General features: G+C 59.0%; 1 protein-coding gene across 3 annotated transcripts in view; it reads left to right on the top strand.

Annotated features, from left to right (window-relative positions):
• BAHCC1 (BAH domain and coiled-coil containing 1) overlaps nt 2,518-20,792 on the top strand; it is a 56,636-nt gene continuing 38,361 nt past the window's right edge. For all 3 annotated transcript variants that reach the window (XM_018063604.1, XM_018063605.1, XM_018063606.1), the window contains exon 1: nt 2,518-2,695. In XM_018063604.1, coding sequence (XP_017919093.1) covers nt 2,518-2,695 — 178 coding nt within the window. The remainder of the gene's footprint in view (nt 2,696-20,792) is intronic.

Raw genomic sequence — 20,792 nt, 5'->3', positions numbered from 1 at the left:
CTGACCTGGTGAGAATCTCCGCGGCACGGAGGGGCGACAACAAGCCATCCCCTTCCGAGTAAAAAGTCTGGCGGGCTGGTGGGGAAGGATCGATCCAGCCCACAGAAGGTGAAGATTAAAGCTGTTGCTGATAGCCAAGCCCGCGTCCCGAGAATTGAGAGCAACTCCCTTTCTCGACAATTCTGGAATTTCTTATTGGAAAAAAGAAACCCCACAAAACAAAAGCATAGTATACGCGGTTCCCCGGAGGCCGCTGGGAAGCCCCCCACCCCCCGTGCGCGCAGCCGCGGGCCTTCGGCGCCTTTGAAGCCGCAGGTTCTCGACCTCCCTCCCCTCCTTCTTTCCCTTTGTCCCGCCCCGTGCCCCCCGGCTCGCAGCTCGCTGCTGCCCGGAGGCCCTAAGCCCCGCGCGGGCAGCCCCTCCCTCCCCTGACCCCAGCACGGGCAGCCCCCTCGCCCGGCGCTCTCCGGGTTCTGAGGCCAGGCGTTCGCTCAGTAGGCCCGAGCGGCGGCGAGCCGAGTGATTTGTTAGACCGGGGTAGAGAGCTGAGGATCCCTAGAGGAGAGGAAGCCCCAAACCCCTTTGTAGGAAGTTGAGAGACAAAGAGAACTCTTTGTGTAGGTCCCGTTTATTTACAATGCAAAAGCTCTCCGAATAAATATTAAAAAGCTTATCAGCTGAGCAAATATGTATTCGCTTAATACATTATGTTTTCGGTTATAGATTAAATCAAACACAAAACAGTCTGCAAATAAGACGTGTAGAACCTGTAGCATTAAATATAGTAATTTAAAATGGTATTCACAAAATGGAAAACATCTTAATCGCTTTGTTGTCACGGTGGGACGACTTTTAAAAAAAAATCCGAAGACTTTCTGCAAAGTTCACAGTTAAGAATGTTGAGCCTGCCCATCTCCCTTTTGTTCGAAGTGATATCAAACGTTAAAACAATGCAGATTGAGGAAATGAGAAATGTGCAAAATGAAAGAGGTCCACGCGGGAGCACAGCTGTTCAGTTTATGTTGCTTGCATCGTCGTTTCACACTCAGCGTCTGAAATTGTCCCCAATTTCGCCTCGGAGTGGACTCTCCGCTTTGGGTGGGGGCGGAAGAGAAAGGGAGGTGGGGGACATTACAAATGGCTCAGCCGAGAGGTGGAGGTGGACGAGGGGAGGCCAGGGGTCCGCTGGGACCTGGGCATTGGCGAAGGTTGCCCTGGGCCGGGCCAGTTGTCCGCGGCCCTAAGGCCGAGCCCGGCGTCGCAAACCCCACGTCCCCGGGCCGTGCGGAGAACGGCCTCGGCTCAGCGGGCGACCTGGGGCAGGCGCCGAAGGGAGAAATTCGTGGCCGATTTGGAGCGTTGAGGAAGAACAATTTCTGACTCTCAAAGAGGCCCCCACCAAAGCCCCAATCCACAGAGGAAGATCCTGGGCGAATTTCACCGGGGGGCGGGGTGATTATTTGAGCCTCGCTAGGAAGCTCCCGGCTCCGGGACGGCCGGCCGGGCACTGCGGCGTGGCGGCCCAGGTGACGCCGCCGGCGGACGTAAAGCCCCTGGGGCTCGGGGAGCTGGCCCGGGGTCCAAGCTCGGCATTGCGGGGTGGGGGCTTGGTCCTGTTAGGGCTGTGGCGGGGCAGGGGTGGGAGGGAGGAGCGGCGGGTTCAAAAGAATGGACCAAAAGACGCATGGGGGGGGATGGGAGAGGGGAGAAAAGGAAGGTTATAAAAAAAAAAAACTCTTGAGTTACGATCAATAAAATTACTCGCTTAATTAGCATGGTTATTCGGTTAAGCAGAATGCAGTAAAAGCTGGACCTCGGAATGGAGAGAGAAGAAAAAAGCGTGGACCCCAGGCCTTTCCTCAGAGACACCTTTGGGCAGCGGGGGAGGGGAGAGGGTGTGCGTGTGTGTGTCTCTGTGTGTGTGTGTGTGTATGCGTGATGGCTTCGCAGATTTGGGTTTTTATCACCCAACGGAGCCAGCAGCCTTTCGCCGCGGTGCCCTCGCCGCAGGGACCCGCGAAGGGGAAGCGGCGAGCAGTACGGCCGGGTTCCCTCAGGCTCCTCCGGACCGAGCGTGGCAGGGACGGTGCGTGTGCGCGGGGGGATCGGGGCGACCCGGGTGGCCCACGCCCGCGCGTGCAGCGGGAAGACGCGCTGGGCGCTCGGGGCCCGGCCGCCCGGCCTGGCGGGACTCGGGCCGGCGGGGTGGGAAGGGTGGCAGGCTGGCGGGTGGGGGCGGGGACCCCCAGGCGAGCCGAACCCCCAAGTCACCTAGTCTCCTCTGCTTGCATCCGCAGACTATGGATCCGCACGGCGGCTGCCGGCTCGGCACGCGGCCGCCCGCCGAGGAGCCCAGTCCGCCCGCGTGCTAACCGGCCCCGCCGCCGCCGCCGCCGCCGGTGACCCCAGACACCGCCTCCTCCGCGCCGCCTGCGCGCCACCCGCGCGCCGAGCCGCCCCCGGGCCCCGGCCGTGCTGCTCCCGGGAGGCGGCGGCGGGCCGGGGCCGGGGCCCGGCATGGATGGCCGCGACTTCGCACCGCCGCCTCATCTGCTGTCGGAGCGCGGAAGCCTGGGCCACCGCAGCGCCGCCGCCGCCGCGCGCCTCGCCCCGCCCGGGCCCGCCGCGCAGCCCCCCGCTCACTTCCAGCCCGGAAAGTACTTCCCGTCGCCGCTGCCCATGGCTTCGCACACAGGTCAGTGCCGGCCGGGCGGGCGCGGGAGAGGAGACCCTGCCGCGAGGTGGGCACGGTCGAGGGTCGGATGGGAGCCTGCCCCTCCTCTCTTCGAGCGTTTGCGGAGAAGCCTTCGGTTTCATTTCCCTGCTCCGGCACCGGTGGCGGCCCGCGCGTCCTGCGGGGGCCCCCCGAGCCGGATCATCGCGGTTTAGAGCGCCCTTCCCCGGGGTCCCCCAGGGTCTCGGAGGGGCAGCCCCGGAGCCGGCTAAAAATAAAGCCTTTCCTCCCCTGCACCCTCCCCCACCCCTTCCTGCCGAAGAACTAAATTCCGCGGAAACCTCATTTCTGCATTCTGCATTCACATCCTTAAGACATTCCGGGGCTGGGACAACGAGGCCACTTTCTGCGGGAACAAAAACGGCTGTTGTGACTTGGGGAGGGGAGTGCCGCGGCCTCTCGGATTAGGGCGGTGTGTGCGCGGGGTGAGCGTTAATAGGGACTGCTGGTGTAAGACGAGCAAATCCTGTTTCTATATAAAGCCTTGAAGTGTCAGGGCGAGAATGGGTTTGCAGGGGATGCATTTGCTTTAACAAGTGCCTCTGGTATCCTGCTAAAGCCGGACAAAGCGTGGCCAGATCGTGGCCCAGCCTCTCGGCCTGCGGGAGGGCAGCGCCGGCGCCGGCTCGGCTGGGGGCGGCGCGGGGGCCGCCGCCGGATTTCGGTGCAGGCGAGTTCGCCGCAGATTTGCTCCAAGAGGAGAGAGCTGGGGCCTCCCTGCACTCCAGACCTCTCCCGGGAGAGAGCTGTTCCTTGGCAGAGCTGACGCAGATCTCCAGAGCGGTCCCCCTCTGGGGTGGCTTCGATACTACTGTCGAGCCAGGTCAGAGGAGAAGCAGGGGCAGGCAGAGGGTGGCAAAGGGGCCTCTACCTCGCCGAGACCCTGGAGGTCACTGGCCAGCGCCGGCTGAGCTTGCAGGAAGCCTGAGTGGCTGCGCGTTTGGGGACCCGCTGGTCACCCTGGAAGGTTGGCTTGCTTTTGTTTACAGTTTGTTTTAAACATTAGAAATGTTGTTTGCCTCTTTTTTTGTTGTTGTTGTTGTTAATTTGGCAGTAACAGTTATTATTGCTAGCTTGATGAACTGTGAATACTAATAAAATTATATCTGCTTTAATGGGATTACAATTAGTGTGTGGATTAAAACGGATGGCAGAGTCAGGCTAGAAGGGAAAATGTCAGAAGGGAGGGCAGTCAGAAAGAAAAACATAAATTTCCTAAAAAGAAAAAAAAAAACGAGAAATTGCTTAATTACTAATGGGCTTTTAGCATTTACCACATGAGATTCAAAAAGTTAGAGCAAGCTAGGAGTGGAGGGGCTGGACTCAGCCTTCTCCTGGAATCAGCACTTCGCCCTCGTTTCCTCTTCCAGTGTGAGCCTTCTGCAAGGCTGCGTTTTTCCTCTGCCTCGCTCTTCCCTCTTCCTTGCTTCTTTCCTCTTATAGATTTATAACTCAAAAGAGCAAAAGCACTTGCCTGGGCAATCGGTGATTTTAAATATCTGTCCTTACTGTCCCTGTGGTTGTCTCTCCTGCTCCTGCATTGGAGATGCTGCCTGCCCAGCTCAGCTCACACTGAGGGGCTGTGGTTGGGGGCTGGTAGCCGTAGGGACAGTGCCACAGCGTCCCTAGTCCTTTCTGGATGCACCCCCCGCCCCCCGCCATGCCGTATGCCATGCCCTCTAGCCTGGAGGGTAACAGAAGCAAGGGTTCAGAAGGGCCCCTGACACCAAGGCTGTCCCAGTAGTGCACAGACAGGCTGGGGCCATGCCCTCCTGGGGGCTGGGGCGGTGGTGGGGGGGGGGCATGGCCAGGCTGGATTCCCCATCAGTTTAAGTCACTGCTGCCTCCCTTGTCCCTATTCAACAGCCCACACCCCTCACCAGATCCTGGTCAGCCGCCATTTCTGCTTTCTGCTCTTATATCCAGATGCAGGCACCACCAGGCCAGGTGGGAACAGGGTCTGGGTGACCCGAAGCATTGTCTGGCTCATTCCAAGTTTGACCATGTGGTTCTTGGATCGTAGGCCATGGAGGGACTGGAGAAATCAGGTGGGCGCTGGCCTGGTCTGTGTCTTTGACCCAAACCCTACTCACCTCCCCCATATGCAGAGTGTTCTAGAGCTCACTGGAGGTCCCCAGGGTACCCTCAGAGGGGGCAACTGGGGGCCCACATGTCTGCTGCTCCTGGAGGCTGCTTCTACCTCCCTGGGGGACCAGAGAGACCTATTGTGCCTGGAGATGTTCAACCCATTTGTGATGGGAAGGCTGGCCTAGAGGGCGTCCAGCTAGAAACATCTGCCGCTGAAAGGCTTTTGAAATTGCTGAAAACCAGGATCTTGTATTGGTTTTAAAATTTAGCTACATCAATTAAAAGAAAAAAAAAAGAATTATACCTCAGACTACTTTGCTTTGGTCTGTACCTATATATGATCTAGTTTAAAAAGGAAAAAGTATAATTAAGTTAAAATTTTTTTTTTCTTTTTGCATCTCGTGTGCGGATTTCAAAATGGCCAGTTTGGCGGACTTTCTTCCCATTTCCGTGACGGCCTCAGGTCCATAAGCCAGGCTGCAGCAGCCCAGCCCACCCCTCCCTCCACTGACTATCCAGCTGAAAGGAAAATTGCACCGAGCTTCTTCCTATTTGTTCGGCTCTAACATGGGAGTAGGATCCAGCCACCGGAGAGGAGATCGAGTCCCTGGCCTCAGGATTCCTCGTCTTGGCCCGCCCCCAGCCTGGGCCAAGGTCTCCCTCCATGCACTCCTCCAGTGCTGCCCCCACCCAGCGCTTTCAAAATGTCAGCTTGAAGGACCCCGTTGGGAAGTTGGGGTCCAGGGCTTCTCCCATTGTTTTTCTAAAAATGAAAGTGCGGATAGCTTTATCATTGGGCTGTAGGGTTTTATGGTAAAGTGCTGTTCCAGTAACCTTGTCACCAAAAGGTGCAATTAGAATGTTTGGAATCATTATTTTTAGTGCAGTGTTAGATTTTGTCTCTAATACAGATGGTCCGGAGGCAAAGCTGTGAAATCTAGGGGGGGGAAAAATGAAAATCAACAACACACCAACCCAAGATTTTTCATCAGCGCTACTGCCTGGAGCGATTGGGGATCGTGCCTCTCCTCGGAGGGAGCCCGTCTAGCAGGAGGCAGCCCTGCCCGGGAGAAGCCGGGTCCCCGCCCCCTCTTCCAGCCGTCAGCTACAGCTACTGCCCTTCATCCTTCTCTGTGTGTTGCCCTTGGGGCCAAAGGAGAATCACTGGGTCTCCACCCAAGCAAGGCGGAGGTTTCGGCAATGTGACTGCGGGTGGGTTCTCCTCTCCACCCCTTCTCTTGGCTTCTTTGGCGTGTAAATGGTCCGGCCTGGAAGCCAGGTGCCCTGGGCCTGTGGTTGTTGTTGGGAGTATACAGGGCGGCAGGTTCCTTCTGGTGGGAGAACCACAAACTTCTCTCCTGCTAAAAGTGCTTCTGATCCTCAATCTCAAAAAGAAAAACGCAGTGGGGGGTGGGGTGGGGAAGATAATTTCCTGGTGTGAAAAGACCCCATCAAAGGATCCCCCTCCTTTCTCTCGTGATATTTTTTCGTATAGGAAAAAAGATACAATTTCGTAAATACCTCATTAACTCAATGACACGATGGAGTGTTTCGGCAACCGTTACCAACATTAAGTAGGTGTGAAAAGAGTTACTTTCCGAAGACTCTACCCGTCCTACTCTGTAAGTGGCAGAAGCAAACATCAAAGCCACGGCTGCCCTGTGGAGCCCAGAATCCGGCGGCCGCGTGGACTGGCCAGGCTGCGGCCGCCTCACCCACCCCAACGAAGCCATTTTTGGAATGTGGGTTTTTTCTCAGTGGGGCTTGTACTGCCCCCATGTCTGATTATTCCTACAGGGATATTCCTATAGGAATATCCAGGTCACGTGAGCACTAAAGCAAATTAGCCATAGAGGCAGGGAGTGGCCTTGTGCGGATCCCAAATCACCCCCAAATGCTCCCGTTTATTCTTAGAAATCTCCCTCGTCTGCTGTGAGACTGGGTTCAACAGCCCGCACAGACAGGACAAAACGCACAGGAGGCTGTTAGAATAACATGGAGGGAGCTAAAAATACCCCTCAGAAACACACATAAAAAAGCCAAATCCAACAACAGAACGAGCTAAAAATATTCCAGGCTTTGGCAAAGAGCACAGAGTTAAATAAATTATACAAGAGCCATTCATGGGAGCAAGTTGACTTTCTCTCTTACGGGAACTTGGTTCAAGCTAATAAAAATAATAATTTACTGGCCACTGAGCTTTGCTTGAGTTTAGATTTAATTGGTGGGGCTTCTGGCATTTGTCACTTCTTGGCGATTAGTGGGCTTGCCCTGGCCTGGAGTGGGATGGGGAGGGGGTACTGAGTCTGGGTCCCTGGAAGCAGGGGCAGGGTTCTCCGCCCCCCACCCCACCAGAGGAGCAGGGCCTGGGTACAAGGGCAGGATGCCCAGGAGGCCGGAGAAGGAGGGAGGCTGCAGGGCAGTGGTCAGGGAAGGCAGAAAAGGGACAGGCAAGGCGCCGCTATTTTAATTTGATAAATGATCGTACACCTTTAAGAGTGTGTTTTAACAATCAAGATACACTCCAGCAAGTTGATAGGATGTTCGCTGTCAACTTACATATGTCATCAGCGCGGGCTGTGAGCATAAATAATGTGCGAGAGTGTGCGGGATGCGCTGCAGCCTCTCCGGGAGGCCGGCAGGTAGCACCCCTGTCTCTCCTGCGGTCTGGAGGCAGCTGCCAGAGGAGGAAAGGCGTTGGGGAATTCAGGCCGGGTCTTTCCTCTCTGGGGAGTTCCCAGATCTCCTCACCAAAATAAGAGCTCCAGACAGTTTGTTCAGGGAAACCACTGAGGGCGTGATCTGAGGCTGGAATCCAATATTGGCTGGTGTCTTTTCAGGGCAGATGTCTTAAGTTCAGCCATTTCCCAGGAATGTCAGACTTCCACCTTGGGATTAGGGTCAGAGTAACCTCCTTTGCTGTCTCTGCTTATTTGCTTGCTCTTGATGGGATGCCCACCCCACCCTCCGAAATCCCAGCAGGCCCTCTCAACTCCCAAAGGACTACACTTCCCAGAATGCCCCTGGTCTAGCTCCAGAGTCTGAGCCTGGGACCGGCCCTAAACTGGGAATTCCCAAGCTCAAATAGAGTTCAGCCAGTACCACTGGGAATGTGTGCTTTCTGGGTGGAAAGAGGCCTTGGTCACCACCCCCAGGGTCCCCTTGCCCTTTCTTCTGAAAGAGGCCTCTGGGCCCCCCACCCCCGCCTGCCCTCTTCCCTACCATAAATATCTAGGCCCCCAAAGATAAGCGCTGCCCCTCTATCCCAGGGACTTTGTGCAGCAGGGCCGGCAGCTGCCTTGATTGGCGTGGCCAGAGTCTCAGGGGGATTCCCACCAGTTGCCCTGATCTCAGCCCTTTGCACAGGGCTTTCTCAGAGGGGCCCTGGACACTCTGGCCAGAGGTCAGCATGGAAGGGATTTGGGGACTCCACCTGGGTGGCCTCAGGGCTGATCTCTGCTTAGAGAGTCCAACAAGAAAATCCTGCGCAGCCTCTGGAGCATCGCCCCTCTTCCCAGCCTCACGTCACCAGGCAGCAGTAGCCCTGTCAATGCCATATTGACTAGCATCCGCCTTGGATGACTTCTGATGACTAGAAACCATCCCCCCAGGGCGGAGGTGCTGCCTTAGCCCCTCGGAAGGGGGCCCGTCATCACCCATCCAAAGTTCTCACTCAGGCCACTACCAAGCGGCCTCTTGGAAAGGTGGGCGCCCCTTGGAAAGGCCATCCTTGGAGGTCTTTGCTGGGCCTTGTGCCAGAGCTCTCAAGCTGATGCCAGGGCTTCAGGGTGTGGCACCTGCCCTGTTTGGCAGTAGGTGCCTCGCACAGCTGGGCTCCACCTGCCTCACCTGCCAGGGGACGGCTCCCCCGGGGTTCCTTGGTCCCTATTAGCCTCTGGGGCCTTCTTTCTCCCACCAAAGGTTCAGGATTAAAAGCAAACAACAAGATCACAACCAGCATGCACTGTCTAGAACACATCCCTGCAGCTCCGGGCTGTGCCAAGGAAGGTTCGGGCCTTGCAGCCTGTGCTCCGGGGCTGCTGCTCCATCTCGGCTTTGACGCCCTGCCCGCTGACGTTTTTATGGGATAATATACCGTTTAGATCACGCAGGCCTATTTGTCAGTGGGCCGCCCCTGTTTGTTGTAATATATAATATTACTGCCTCCCGTGGCCCTGCCAGCAGCTGCCACCAGAGGATGGGGACCAGTCGGGAACTGGGTGTGGGATTGGAAAGGGGAGGGCGCAGGGTGGGAGTTGCCCCAGCCCCACATAGGGGCTTGGAGTGGGTTTGCAGCAGGCCTAGGGCCTGGCGGGGAGGCATCCAGTGCCCAAGCAGGGAGCCAGCCGGGCTGGCATCCGAGGGCTGCTGCAGCTGTCCAGACGATTAGGTTCCAGATTGGATAAGCCAGGAAGCTTTTTTTTTTTTTCATTCTGACCTAGAGCCGGGGTGGAGGAGGAGGAGGAGGGAATGAACAGGTGGGTTGGGTTCCCTGCCCCCTCACTCCCTCCCCAGGGCCCCCAACAAAGAGTCCAGTGTCTTTAGATCCAAAGATGTTTGACACTGGGGAAGGGGGACCCACTGTGTGCCTGGAACAGAAGGGAAAGTTACAGCAGTCCTGTTCCATCCAAGTGCAGGGACTTGGTTTCCAGTAGAAATTACCAGAAATGCAGGGGAGGGGCAGAGGATGCCTGTGCTGCCGAGAGAGGCCCCTGCGCGGCAGACTGGGGTCCCCCAGGGTGGCCTGGGGCTGTCTTCTTGGGGCACCCCGCCAAGTGAGAGAGAATCATCAGCCACATTTAAGTGGTGGTTTATGGACTAAACCACCCTCTGCCGTCTCCTTGAGAAGAGGCAGTCTTGGCTCTATCCCTGTGCTCCTCCTTCAGGGAAGCCAGGGCCTCTCTTCCTTGGGACTTTGTTCTCAAAGGCAGCTCTGGGGAGGACACCATGGCCCTAATATCACACAGCCAGGCCAGGGAGGGCCCCCTCCCCTCAAGGCAGGTGTGCTGGGAGCCCAGCTGGATGGGGGTGAAAAGAAGGCAGGTTGGGGACAGTGGGATGAGACCCTAGGGGTGGGACCCAGGGTGGGGATGTGCTGATGGGGGTGGGGAAGGAGCTGCACTTCCAGGCTGCTCTCCACCAGCATCTCAGGGTGGCTCCATGTGGCAGGCTCCAACTTAGCACCAGCCTTGCTGCCTGGCCCTGCTTGTGTCCCCTTTGGGGGCAGAGGCACAGACCCTGTCGTCGTCCCCACAGGCTCGCCAGCACATTAACTGGCCGAGCTCACACATGCATGGACACTCAGCACGCCTGATCACGTGTGCTCATACCCTGAGGTATGTCCTTACACTCACATGTGCTCACACTCATACACAGACACAATGGGCCTTCAAGGAATCACATCCCAGTTGGCCTGGGAGGTAGCCAGCGGGCCCAGTGATCAGAATGTGTGTTCTGGTCTGTCTCCACTTCCCACCTCCTGCTCCATCCTGCAGCTCCTGGCCAGCTGCCGGAGGTGGAGCCTAAAGGTCCCCAGTGACCTTGGTTGACAGACTCAGAGCCCGACGTGCCGGGGTTGGTGCTGGTGAGCTGCCTGCCCTTGCTTCAGCCCCCTCCTTCCCTCTGTTACCATGGAACCCATCTTTTGGTTTCCACTGAACTGGAGCTGGTCCTATCCCAGCACCTGCCCCAGGCTTCTTCCAGTGAATCTGTTCAGTTCATTTCTGTCACTCAGTCATGTCCGATTCTTTGCCACCCCATGGACTGCAGCACGCCAGGCTTCCCTGTCTATCACCAACTCCCAGAGTTTGCTCAAACTCACGTCCATTGAGTCGGTGATGCCATCCAACCATCTTCTCCTCTGTCGTCCCCTTTTCCTCCCACCTTCAATCTTTCCCACCGTCAGGATCTTTTCCAAGGAGTCAGTTCTTCGCATCAGGTGGCCAAAGTATTGGAGTTTCCGCTTCAGCATCAGTCCTTCCAGTGAATATTCAGGACAGATTTCCTTTAGGATGGACTGGTTGGATCTCCTTGCAGTCCAAGGGACTCTCACCAGTCTTCTCCAACACCACAGTTCAAAAGCATCAGTTCTTCGGCGCTCAGCCTTCTTTATAGTCCAAGTCTCACATCCATACATGACTCCTGGAAAAACCGTAGCCTTGACTAGACGGACCTTGGTCGGCAGTCATGTCTCTGGTGAGCCCACGCCCAGTTCCTCTAGGAGGTGCTAGTCAGCTTCCCTGCCCTTTCTCGACTTGCAAGTCAGTCCCAAGCCTGTGTGAGCCTTCAGCCCTGCTTCTCTTTCCCTCAAGGTCTCCCTTCCCCAACACCACCCCCCCACACACCTTAGGTCAGCTCCCACCCCCTACTTTCGTCATTCCATTGTCCCCAAGCGTTCCCAGTACTCAGTATCTATGCCCAGCCACCCACAGGCTCCGGCCACCTCTGCACCCCTCTTTGCTGCCTCAAGTACCTTCTCTGTCCCATTCCCCTGCCTCTCTTGGAATCTTCCCACCTGGGCAGCCCCCACAGTCACCAATGCTCAGATCCCCGTGACCTCCGGCCCTGACCGCCCTCGGCAGTCTCTCTCACCAGGCCTTGCGGCAGCCCCATCCTCCACCACACGGAGCCACCTTCTCTGAGGGGCGGCAGGGTCCCGAGGCTCGGTGTCTCTGCCTTCCATCCCTCTGTTTCCCCGGAGCTGGGCGTGGCTGTCACGGGCCTCCCTCCCTGCAGGATGGCTGGGGCAAGAGGGGATATGCGTGTCCGTGCACACTGAGGCAAAGCACACGCATGCCTGTAGACATGGAGAGGGGGCTGTTCAGTTTTTCTCCTACCAGTGTGCCGCCACACTGGAAAATCGAGAAGATAATGCTCTTGGAGAACCTCGTTAGGAAGAGAAGGGCAGGAAACACAGGGGTCTGGATTGGCCCTTGTCTCTACCCTAAAAACCGCCTCATACCTGACCACACATGGTAGACAATCATGCTGGCAGTGTCTCCAGCCTGTGTGGCCACCTCGCAGGGATCAGCTCAGCATCTCCTCGCCTTCCAGAAGCATCTTTTGTCATCTTCAAAGGCTCCCAGACTGTGTTTTAAAAAGGTGTCAGAGCCAAACAGATTGGCAGAAAGGGCAGTCTCCTCCTTCTTAACGCCATACTCGATGGCAGGGGGCGAGAGCGTGGCAGGGAGTGGTCCACTGGGCAGTACAGCCTGGCGTCATCTGTATGGCACCAGGGCTGGCCCCTGGGTGCACATGTGAGGTCGGGCTGTGGAGAGAAGGGGCCGGTGGGGATGGAACAAGGCTCAGGATGGGGACCGTTCCTGCAGAGACTCCCCTGCCCCATCCCACTCCAGTAAAGGAGGGACCTGATGGAGCAAAAGCTGGGCACCAGGTGGGGCCACTTCCTGTCTGTCTCTTGACTGTCCCTGGCACCCTCTGCAGGTGGCTGTCTCACCATCAACAGCAGATTCTGTGTGTGATGGGGCACCTACGATGGATCAGAGGGTAGAAGCCAGTGGCCTCACCTGGGCCCTAGGGCCTGGGGGGCAAAGAAGGACACATGCTGGAAGAGCTGCCCCCTCCCCTCCCCTCTATGGTGGCTGTTTGGGTGACCCAGTAGGCAAGAACTGGGGATCAACCAACAAAAGAAAAATAAGGGCTCAGGAGAGACGAGGGAGCAGGGCTGTGGCCCCTCACCCTCTGCTCCGTGCGCCTCCCTGGCCGGCAGGTGTGGCGGCGAGGGGCTGTGAGCACCCGAGCGTTGCATAGCCGGGTGGGGCCCCCACACTGCACCACTGTGTTCTCTAGCATTTATGCACAAGGAGGCCTAGGAGCTGCTCCAGGTTCTCAGCCTCAGCGCCCAGCCTGGCAGGAGTGCATGGCTGCTTGGGGCTGCTGGCAGTTAGTGGGACCCACTGCCTGCACGTCTCCTGGAGGCTCTTTCCCACAAGCCCTGCCACTCCAGATCCTGGTCGCTTCTCCTTGCCCAGGCAGCGGTCACGTCCCTGCAGCTCTCACTCGGTGGGGCACGGGCCCTGATGTCTACTCTCATCACCCCCTGTATGGTTCTGGCGGCCGGCAGGCAGGATTCAGGACCCAGGCTCGGACACGGGTGCAGTGAGGACAGGACTGGGCTTCTGCCCGTGGAGCCTCCTGGCCTTGGCAGCGCCACGTGGAAGGGTACCACCAGATCCCTCTGTCCCTGGCTCGTGGGCACAGCCCTCCTTGCCCTACACAGGATGCAGGTGAAGGAGCTGGACCTGGGGTCCCCCAGGACTTCCTAGTCTATCCGATGGGGCAGCTACCCTGTCCAGCTGACCTGCCACATGCCTGGCCAGCGGGTCACTTGGGGCAGTTTGCCTGAAGCCAGTCCCTTTTTCAAGACATTTTGCATCCCTTTGGGTCTCCTAAAAATAAGCTTTTAATTTGTTTTAAATTAATGTAAAAATTAAAGCTCAATTAAATTGTAATGCATCTTTAGGCAAACTCTTAAAAAGCCCTTAACAAGTGTGAATACAGGTAAAATCAAGAAAAGTTGGAAGGTGCACACAAGCAGCAGCGTCTTTCTACCTGTCGAACGTCTGCTCCAAGATACAGGCCAGTGCGATGGTCCCAAGCAGCCATGAGGCCAGTGTGGGTCACCAAGAGGCCCGGGGGCCATTGTTGAAGGCCCGGGTGCCTGGGCAGCCTGTGGCTTCCTTGGGTGCCAGGGTGAGGGTAGGTCACCGCGGCCGCTCAGTGACTGTCTAACGAATGAGCTGGGTTAGAATTTCATTCTCCGGCCAGAACTCCGGACCCAGGCTGTGGCTTGGGTGACAAGGATGTTCATGCTGTCCGGTCTGGGCAGCAATTTCTCCCCGTATTCCCACATCAGCTGCCTGCCCTAGTGAGGTCAGCAGGTGCCCCGAGCTTCCCTGGGCACTCGCCCTGGACTACCTGGAGCTGATGGAGGTTCAGGGCAGCCCAACCATGCCCTGGGCCCTCCTGGGGAGAGGGCAGCTGGCCCAGGTACCGGCTGCTGGACTAGGCGGCTAGGAGGGTCATGGTGCATCTTGTGGTCTCTAGACTGGAGTGAGGGGCACCCTTTGAAGACTTTGTGCCACTCGGGCAGCCCAGCACAGAGCCCCCTCCTCTGCTCTGGCAGCAGAGCCTTTGCCAAAGACACTTGCTTCAAGCCCAGCGTGTGAATCGGGTGAGGGAGTCAGTCCTCAGTCTCAGGGCTGAGTTTCCTGCTGCCTCCTGCCCCTGAAACAGGTGGGATCCAGGTGGTGGAGACTCAGCAAGCCAACTTGCTTGCCCTGTGATCGTATCGGGAGACAGGAGCTCAGGCTTCTGGTCTGGAGATCCAAGGCTGGCTCTCTGCCTGAGCCCCCCTACCCCTGCCCCGGCACGCCCTGCAGTAGGGCCGGGTGCACAGGCTGTGGGCTAGCTGCATGTGCCAGGGATCTTGTCTCTGTTGGGAGCTCCTGCGGAGCTGCCCTGAGCCTGTTTCCCCTACCGGCTCCCCAGGGCTGGCTGGCACTCCATCCCTATTTGGGACCCTCGATCAGTGGGATGCCCTCCACTCCAGAAACAGCTCTCCTTGCCCTGCTCATTTTGACAGTTCCCAGAAATATTGTAGTTGTACGTCAGAGAATTGAGGTTTTCTCTCTACTTACACTCACCGTCTTTAGAAATTAAAATACTTTATCTCTGTACTTTGAAGGGAGTGGGGTGGTTTGTCAGAGTAGCGCTGTTAGAAGGATACAGAGCCCTGGGTGCACCCTGCCCTCTGCCCCATCTCCCTTCTCGTGGGGCGGGTAGCGCTGCCCCCGGGAACACATTGTGGGGGATCCTGCTCCCCAGCGAGCTGCCCCCCCCACAGTGCTCCTCTTGCCAGGAGCCAGGAGCAGCCCCAGCCCCAGTGCTAGGCCTTTTCCTGCTTCTGGTCACGGACGTTAGAGTCTGGTGGGGAGGCCAGGTCTACTGCGAGTCTCAGAAGGCAGGGATGGGCTGCAGAGGGTGGCCCATCAGAAATTCAAGAACATGGGCTCCATGGAGGTCTCTGCCTGGAGAGGCACAGCCCTGCCCCCAACCCCGCCATCTGCTCCCCTCTTGCCCTGCCTGCTCACAGCTGAGACAGAGGGGTGTCCCAGACCAGCTTGAGGTGCTGAGTGCCGGGGTCCAGCGGATGAAGTGTAGAACAGGGTGGGCCCCTATGACCCTGTCCAGGGGCTCAGGGGTGTGTGTGTGTGTGCACACCCCGATGTCCACACTGGACTGCAGCCCCTAGGGCATTCGTCTCTTTGCAGCTGGCTTATTTCAACTTGGTGTGATGCTTTGGCTGAGGCTCCTTCTCTGGCTGGCGGGGTTTGGAGGGGGTGGCACTGGTCACCTCCCCACACCGCCGCCCCCTCGCCTTCAGAGGTGTCCTGGAGGGGGAGTGCTGGCCGCTTGCCAGGGAGGGTGTGAGAGGGAAGCAAGGCGGAGACCCCAGAAGGTGCGAAGAACAGGAGGAGGGGGAGCAACCCTCTGAGTCACTCTCTCAGCCAGAGTTCGAGGGCGGCCCCAGGGGGGAGTGTTGGCCGCCCCCCTCCCCCTCCAGCCAAAAAGCTAAATTTACCCTTTTAATAAGAACCAGACTTATATCCGGTTTTCCTTTTCTTTTATTAGTTCTGGGCTGTTGGTGGTTGGGCCCGTCCCCCGTCATCATTGCCTCTACACTTGTGGGCCTGGTGGCTCAGCAACCACAGAGTTCTCCTATTATGGCCTGAGAGACGCTGCCTTTGGGCCAACCGGGTCTTCTGGAAGGTTCTCCTGGACCAGCGGAGAGGGGCTTCCCATGTGACGCCTGTGTGTTCTGGCAGACACCCCTCACCGGGGCTGCCCCCACATCTCAGGGCGGGGCTGGCCCCCACATGCCGCCTCCCACCAGCACCCCTCTCCCACCACTGCAGCTGTTTCTCTTCCTGCCTCCAGCCTCTTCCTTCTCTCCTGTCCTTCCTCCCTCCCTCCGTAGGCCTGTCTTGCATCCTCTTCTGGTCCCTGCATCATCGCGGGGCTGTGGACGGCAGCTGGGGTCATTGGATGGCGTCCTCAGGGACTCGGGCTGGGGCAGCAGAGGATGGCCGAAAGCAGGGCAGGTTTTGTGTCCATTGAGACCCAGCAAGTGAGGGGAGCCAGACAGGAGGCCCCCGATTCGAGGACAGAGGGGAGTGCTCCAGATCCCGACAGTTTCTGGGTTCTGAAGAGCCTGTCAGTAAGACCAGCCCTGCTGGGAGGGGGTCTCAGATCCGAGGGGGCTTCTGAGCTGCTTCTTCACTGTAAAGGGATCGGGTGTCTGCGGGAAGATGGCCACGCAACCTGCCTGCTGCCCCCAGAACCCATACCACTGCTGGATTCACTTTCAGGTTCAGGTGGCTATGGGTTGAGTCGCTGGGCTGGTGAGGGGGCCAACTCCCAGCCAGCAGGGAGTCGGGGGTCTTGGGACCACAGTTTGGTACAGGCTTAAGGCTTGAGTTGCCCTTCCACCACGAGTAAGCTGGATGAGCCCCCCTCCCCATGGTGGAGAAGGAGAGGGGCGTCCTGGCGTCTCTCACATGCCACCATGGGCGTCACATAGAATCCAAGGCTGGGAGCCTTTTTCAGAGTCTGGGCCAGTAAGGAGACTGGTTTGGTGGAGGTGTGACCCTGGGAAGCAGCGTCCCTGAGGGCTGGCCCGGCCTGTGTGTGAGTCCCTCACATGCGAACAAGTCACCACCTCGCACACACTCAGAGCCAGGTGTGTACACCCATGTCCTGAGCGCACACTCAGAGCCCTGGCCCCAGACCTCGATGCACATCTGTAGCCTGTGTGCGTGACCATTGCCCATATGCCCGCACTCTCAGCCATGTACACAGGCTGACACACCCTGAGTGCCCACATACTCACTTCACTGCCTGCTATGCCCACGTGCACACATACACACACACATATATTATCTCATGCCTGGGCCACTGATGGATTCCAGCCCACTGGGGAGTGTCCCTGGTGACATCAGCAATTAAGCCCGGAACGCGTGTGCACCCAGAGTGGATCTGGTGGCCGGCAGTGCAGCGTAGCCTCTACAGCCCGGCCCCTGCTCTGCGCAATTTGGGTTTCCGGTGGGGCAGTCCAGAGCAGCCCCTCCCACCTGGGCCTGGTATCCCCAGTCCTGTCTCTCTCCCCACTTTCTTCTCCTGGGTGGCCAGACAGATGGACGCCCACCAGGCAGGCTGGACCGAGGTCTCGCCACCTCTGTCCACGCGGACACCCGGGATGGACATCCGCCCTTCCCTTCCCTCTCCTGGAATGAGAGGAATGTGAACAGTCCACGTGGTGGGCTGTTACCCTTCCTGCTGCCTCCTCTCCAGTCGACTCCCTTGGAGGGGCCTGGCCTAGCACCCGAGGGGCACTTTGGCCTCCCAGGCAGGCCACCTGTCACGGCAGTGTCTCAGCTGCCCCTGAGGTCCTGGGGGAGACCCAGGGATGGCCCCAGGGGAGCTGGATATCCCCAGCACCCAGGCAGGCTCTGCCGGGGGCTGGGAGCGGTGGGGTGCCTTGAGCAGGTGTGAGCCACAGGGCGGGAGCGGGTCTGGGCAGCGGGCGGGTGCAGCCGCCAGACACAGCACCCCTGGGGAGCCTCGTGCCAGCGGCCCATCAGCTGGGCCTCCAGCAGCGGCAGGGGAGCTGGAAAGGGCTTGACTCTCAGGAGCTGCCGCCAGCCATCACAGGGAGGCCTTTTGTGTGTGTGCTTTTTTACAACCCATTTCACCGTTTCCAGAAAAGGTAGCTCACTTAAGTCAAAACAAATGCTCCCGCGCTGTACTCCGGGCGCCCACTCCCGCTCCCGCGCTCTCCTAGGCCCTTCTATGTCTGTCCCTCCATCCTGCTGGCTGATGGGGAGGTAGAGGCTGGAGGCAGAGGAGGCGGGCAGGCCCTAGGTCGTCTAGGCCCCCAGGGCCAGCCTCTGGAGTGCCAGCACTTTGAACTCTGGTGACTTTACTGCCTGTCAGACACTCCCTGGACTGGAAGCTCCTTGGGGCACCCCTGGACTCCACTGCAGGGGCCCCCTCAGCACCCCTCTGGCCTGCCCAACTTCTGTTGAACGTCTTGGCTGCAGCAGGTGGGCCTGGCAAACAGGTTGGCAGAGGAAGGCCCCTTCCCCCTGGTTTTGCCTGGGGGCACGTGGGGCAGCCTCGGCCATGGCCAGCACAGAATGGTCCTATGAGCGCAGGCTAGGCAGTCAGGGGATTCTGGCCCAGCCCTGTCCAGCTGGAGCAGCTGGAAGTCGACACACGGCCAGGGCCCAGGTACGGTCTGTATCCCGGTCCAGGTTGTCTGGGCCTCGGGGCGTGGGAACGAGTAGGCCTCCGGGGGTGAGGGCCGGGCCTGAGGAACTGGGCCATGGCGGGGGGTGGGGGGTGTCAACCAGCCCTCCCGGGCATTCTGGCTTCCGGAGTGGTTTTCTCAGCCAGCCCGGCACCCGGGCCAGGCCTCCGTGGTGTCCCAGGCAGAGCTGAGGCGGCGCTGGAATCGGGGCTGGAGCCCTGTGTCTGGGGCTGCAGACCTTGGCCTGGGCCGGCCGGGCAGTGGGGACGGCGGGCTGGGGGCTGGTGTGTGGTTACAGAACCGTCTGCCTCAGTGGCCCTGTTCAGGTCTTGGTTCTGAGATGATGTTCAACTTGGCCAGATGGCTCTGTTGTGAGCCCCTAGAGGACGCAGGGCACTGGCCACCGTGACCATGCTCCCTGGACAGGCCACATCCAAACCCCAGAGGCTGGGGGGCCAACAGTGATGATGCCTACCCCTTCATCAGTCCCGCGGTGGGCTGGCCACCTGGGATCACAGTGACCTGCATTAATACAAGGCTGTGAGAAGGGCTAGGGCAGACAGTGCCAGGGTTAGGGCTCTTAGCCCCTGGAGGGCTCTGAGCCAAAAGCCCCTCTGGCCCTTCCTGCTGCTTGGGGCTCCCACTGTCCCCTCCCGGGTTGCTAACCACAACACTCCGTGGGCAAGGACCTTGCCAAGAGGAAAGAAGTCTCCAGCCCAGTTCCCGGCCAGACTTGGCTGTGCAGCTTCAGCCCTGGCCGGGGCCCAGGCCGCCTCTGCTCAAGCTCTGTCTGGGACTGGCTACTGGTCGGCGGGCGGGGGCTGGGAGGTGGCAGCCAGGTCTGCCCATGCCTCTGCTGGCTGGGCACAGGGCCATGGCCAAAGTCCTTGGAGGTGGAAGTGATACGGGAGCATGGATGCTCTGTCTGAGGGTCAGGGGTCAGATGGGGTGGGGGAGGCTCTGGGTGCCAGCCATCCCCTCCCTGACACCCATCATGGCAGTGCCCACCTGGCAAAGCCTGTAGGACCTGCGGCAGCTTGCAGATTTCTAGCCCAGGACAGCAGGAGGAGACTGACCCTTTTGGAGCAAGGCTCATGGAACCCACCAACTGAGCAGGGTCCGGGCTGGGGGCCCCATGAGGGAAGTTGGCTTTGCAGCTGCCCAGCGCCCATCCCCCAGGGCTGGCCTGCCAGTCAGGGAGTATGAGAGCCCCCGGCGGGACCTGCTGCTGTGGGCTGGGGCCTTAGGAGAGGACACCTGGGAACCTTCAGGTGGCCCACCAGGGCGAGTGCCTGAAAAGTGGTCCCTGGAATGTGTGTTGCTGTGCCCCAGAGCAGCGGGGTCCCTGATATCTCTGTTTCCTTTCTTGTTGTATCTGTCATTTGAATGTCTTACAGTGAAGATATAAAGACATAATATTTATGTGATAAGGCTCTTCCGTTTTCAATGTGAAAGGAAAAAGGAGGGAAAAGACACCCTCCGCCCCCGAGATAAATGGTCCAGCCTGAGGCCGGACGCTGGGGCCGCAAACCGCCCACAAGGCTGGGGAAGATGGAGAAGCAGGGGCATCCCCAAAAGGCTTGGAGCAAAGGAGGGCCCTGGGGAACCTTGGACCAAAGTCAAAGGGCAAGACTGGAGTGCCGTCCCAGCCACTCACTTCCCACACTCAGGAGCAAGGGTTCCTTCCTTATGGACTCAAGAAAGGCTCCAAGAGGGTCCCCCAAATTGGGAGAGTGGCTGGCCTAGACAAGGTGGGCGCACAGCAGGAAGCCCAGCCTGTCGGTGTGTCCCCTGCCCCGTGGAGCTGGGACCAGGGCTGCTGAGCTGCAGTGCCTCTCCCCGCCAAAGCGCCCACGCAGTGGGACATCCCCTTCTGGGATGGTGTCAAAACAGGCACCCTTAAGAGTGCCCAGCCAGGGCCAGGGCCAGTCTCCTGGGGGAGGGTGACAGGAAGTCCCACGTCTCCCTCACCCCAACCCAGTTCCAGCTTAGAAGACTAGTCGAACATCCCCCTCTGGGCCTCACGGATGCTCCCCACTTGCCCCTGCAGGGTGCCCGGGTGCGGGAGACCCTGTGAGGGGGCCCACCTCTGAGCCTCAGTTTCCCTGCATCCAGACTGGAGGGGCCCTATGGGATGCCAGGCCACTCCTCCCGCCCAGCCTCAGGCCCACCCGCCGCCCCCACCCGCTGGGCTGTGGGAGAACGCAAGGTTCTCAGGCCAAGCTCCCAGAGAAATCCTTTATCCAGACCGACTTCTGGACTCGGTTGCTTCCCACTGTCCCCAGGAAGAGCAGGGCGGAGGGACTTCCCTGGGAGGGTGCGGGGGTGGGAAGGCCTGGGGGACATGGGGTGGGCCTGGGCGAGGCAGGAAGAGGCCTCACTCATCCCACAAGCATGGCCCCCCCCAGGGTCCCTGGAGCCCAGCAGGAACCGCCCTCCATCTCCTGCCTGCTCTGTGCGCCCGCCCGGGAGGCCAGTACTTCCCTTCCCAGCCCAGAGTCTCCTCCCCTGGCTGGACGTGCCTGTGGTCTGGCCAGGGCCCATGGCAGTCCCAGCCCTGCGGTCTGGGAAGTCCCTGGCTCTTGGACACCTTCGCCCCCTGCCCCTGGGTCCTCTGGTCCTTTCAGGGTCTCCCTTTGG

Source organism: Capra hircus, chromosome 19 (genome assembly GCF_001704415.2).
Source record: "Capra hircus breed San Clemente chromosome 19, ASM170441v1, whole genome shotgun sequence".
Taxonomy (NCBI): domain Eukaryota; kingdom Metazoa; phylum Chordata; class Mammalia; order Artiodactyla; family Bovidae; genus Capra; species Capra hircus.
The sequence above is the reverse complement of the archived record's forward strand: the minus strand, read 5'-3'. Positions and strand labels throughout refer to the sequence as shown.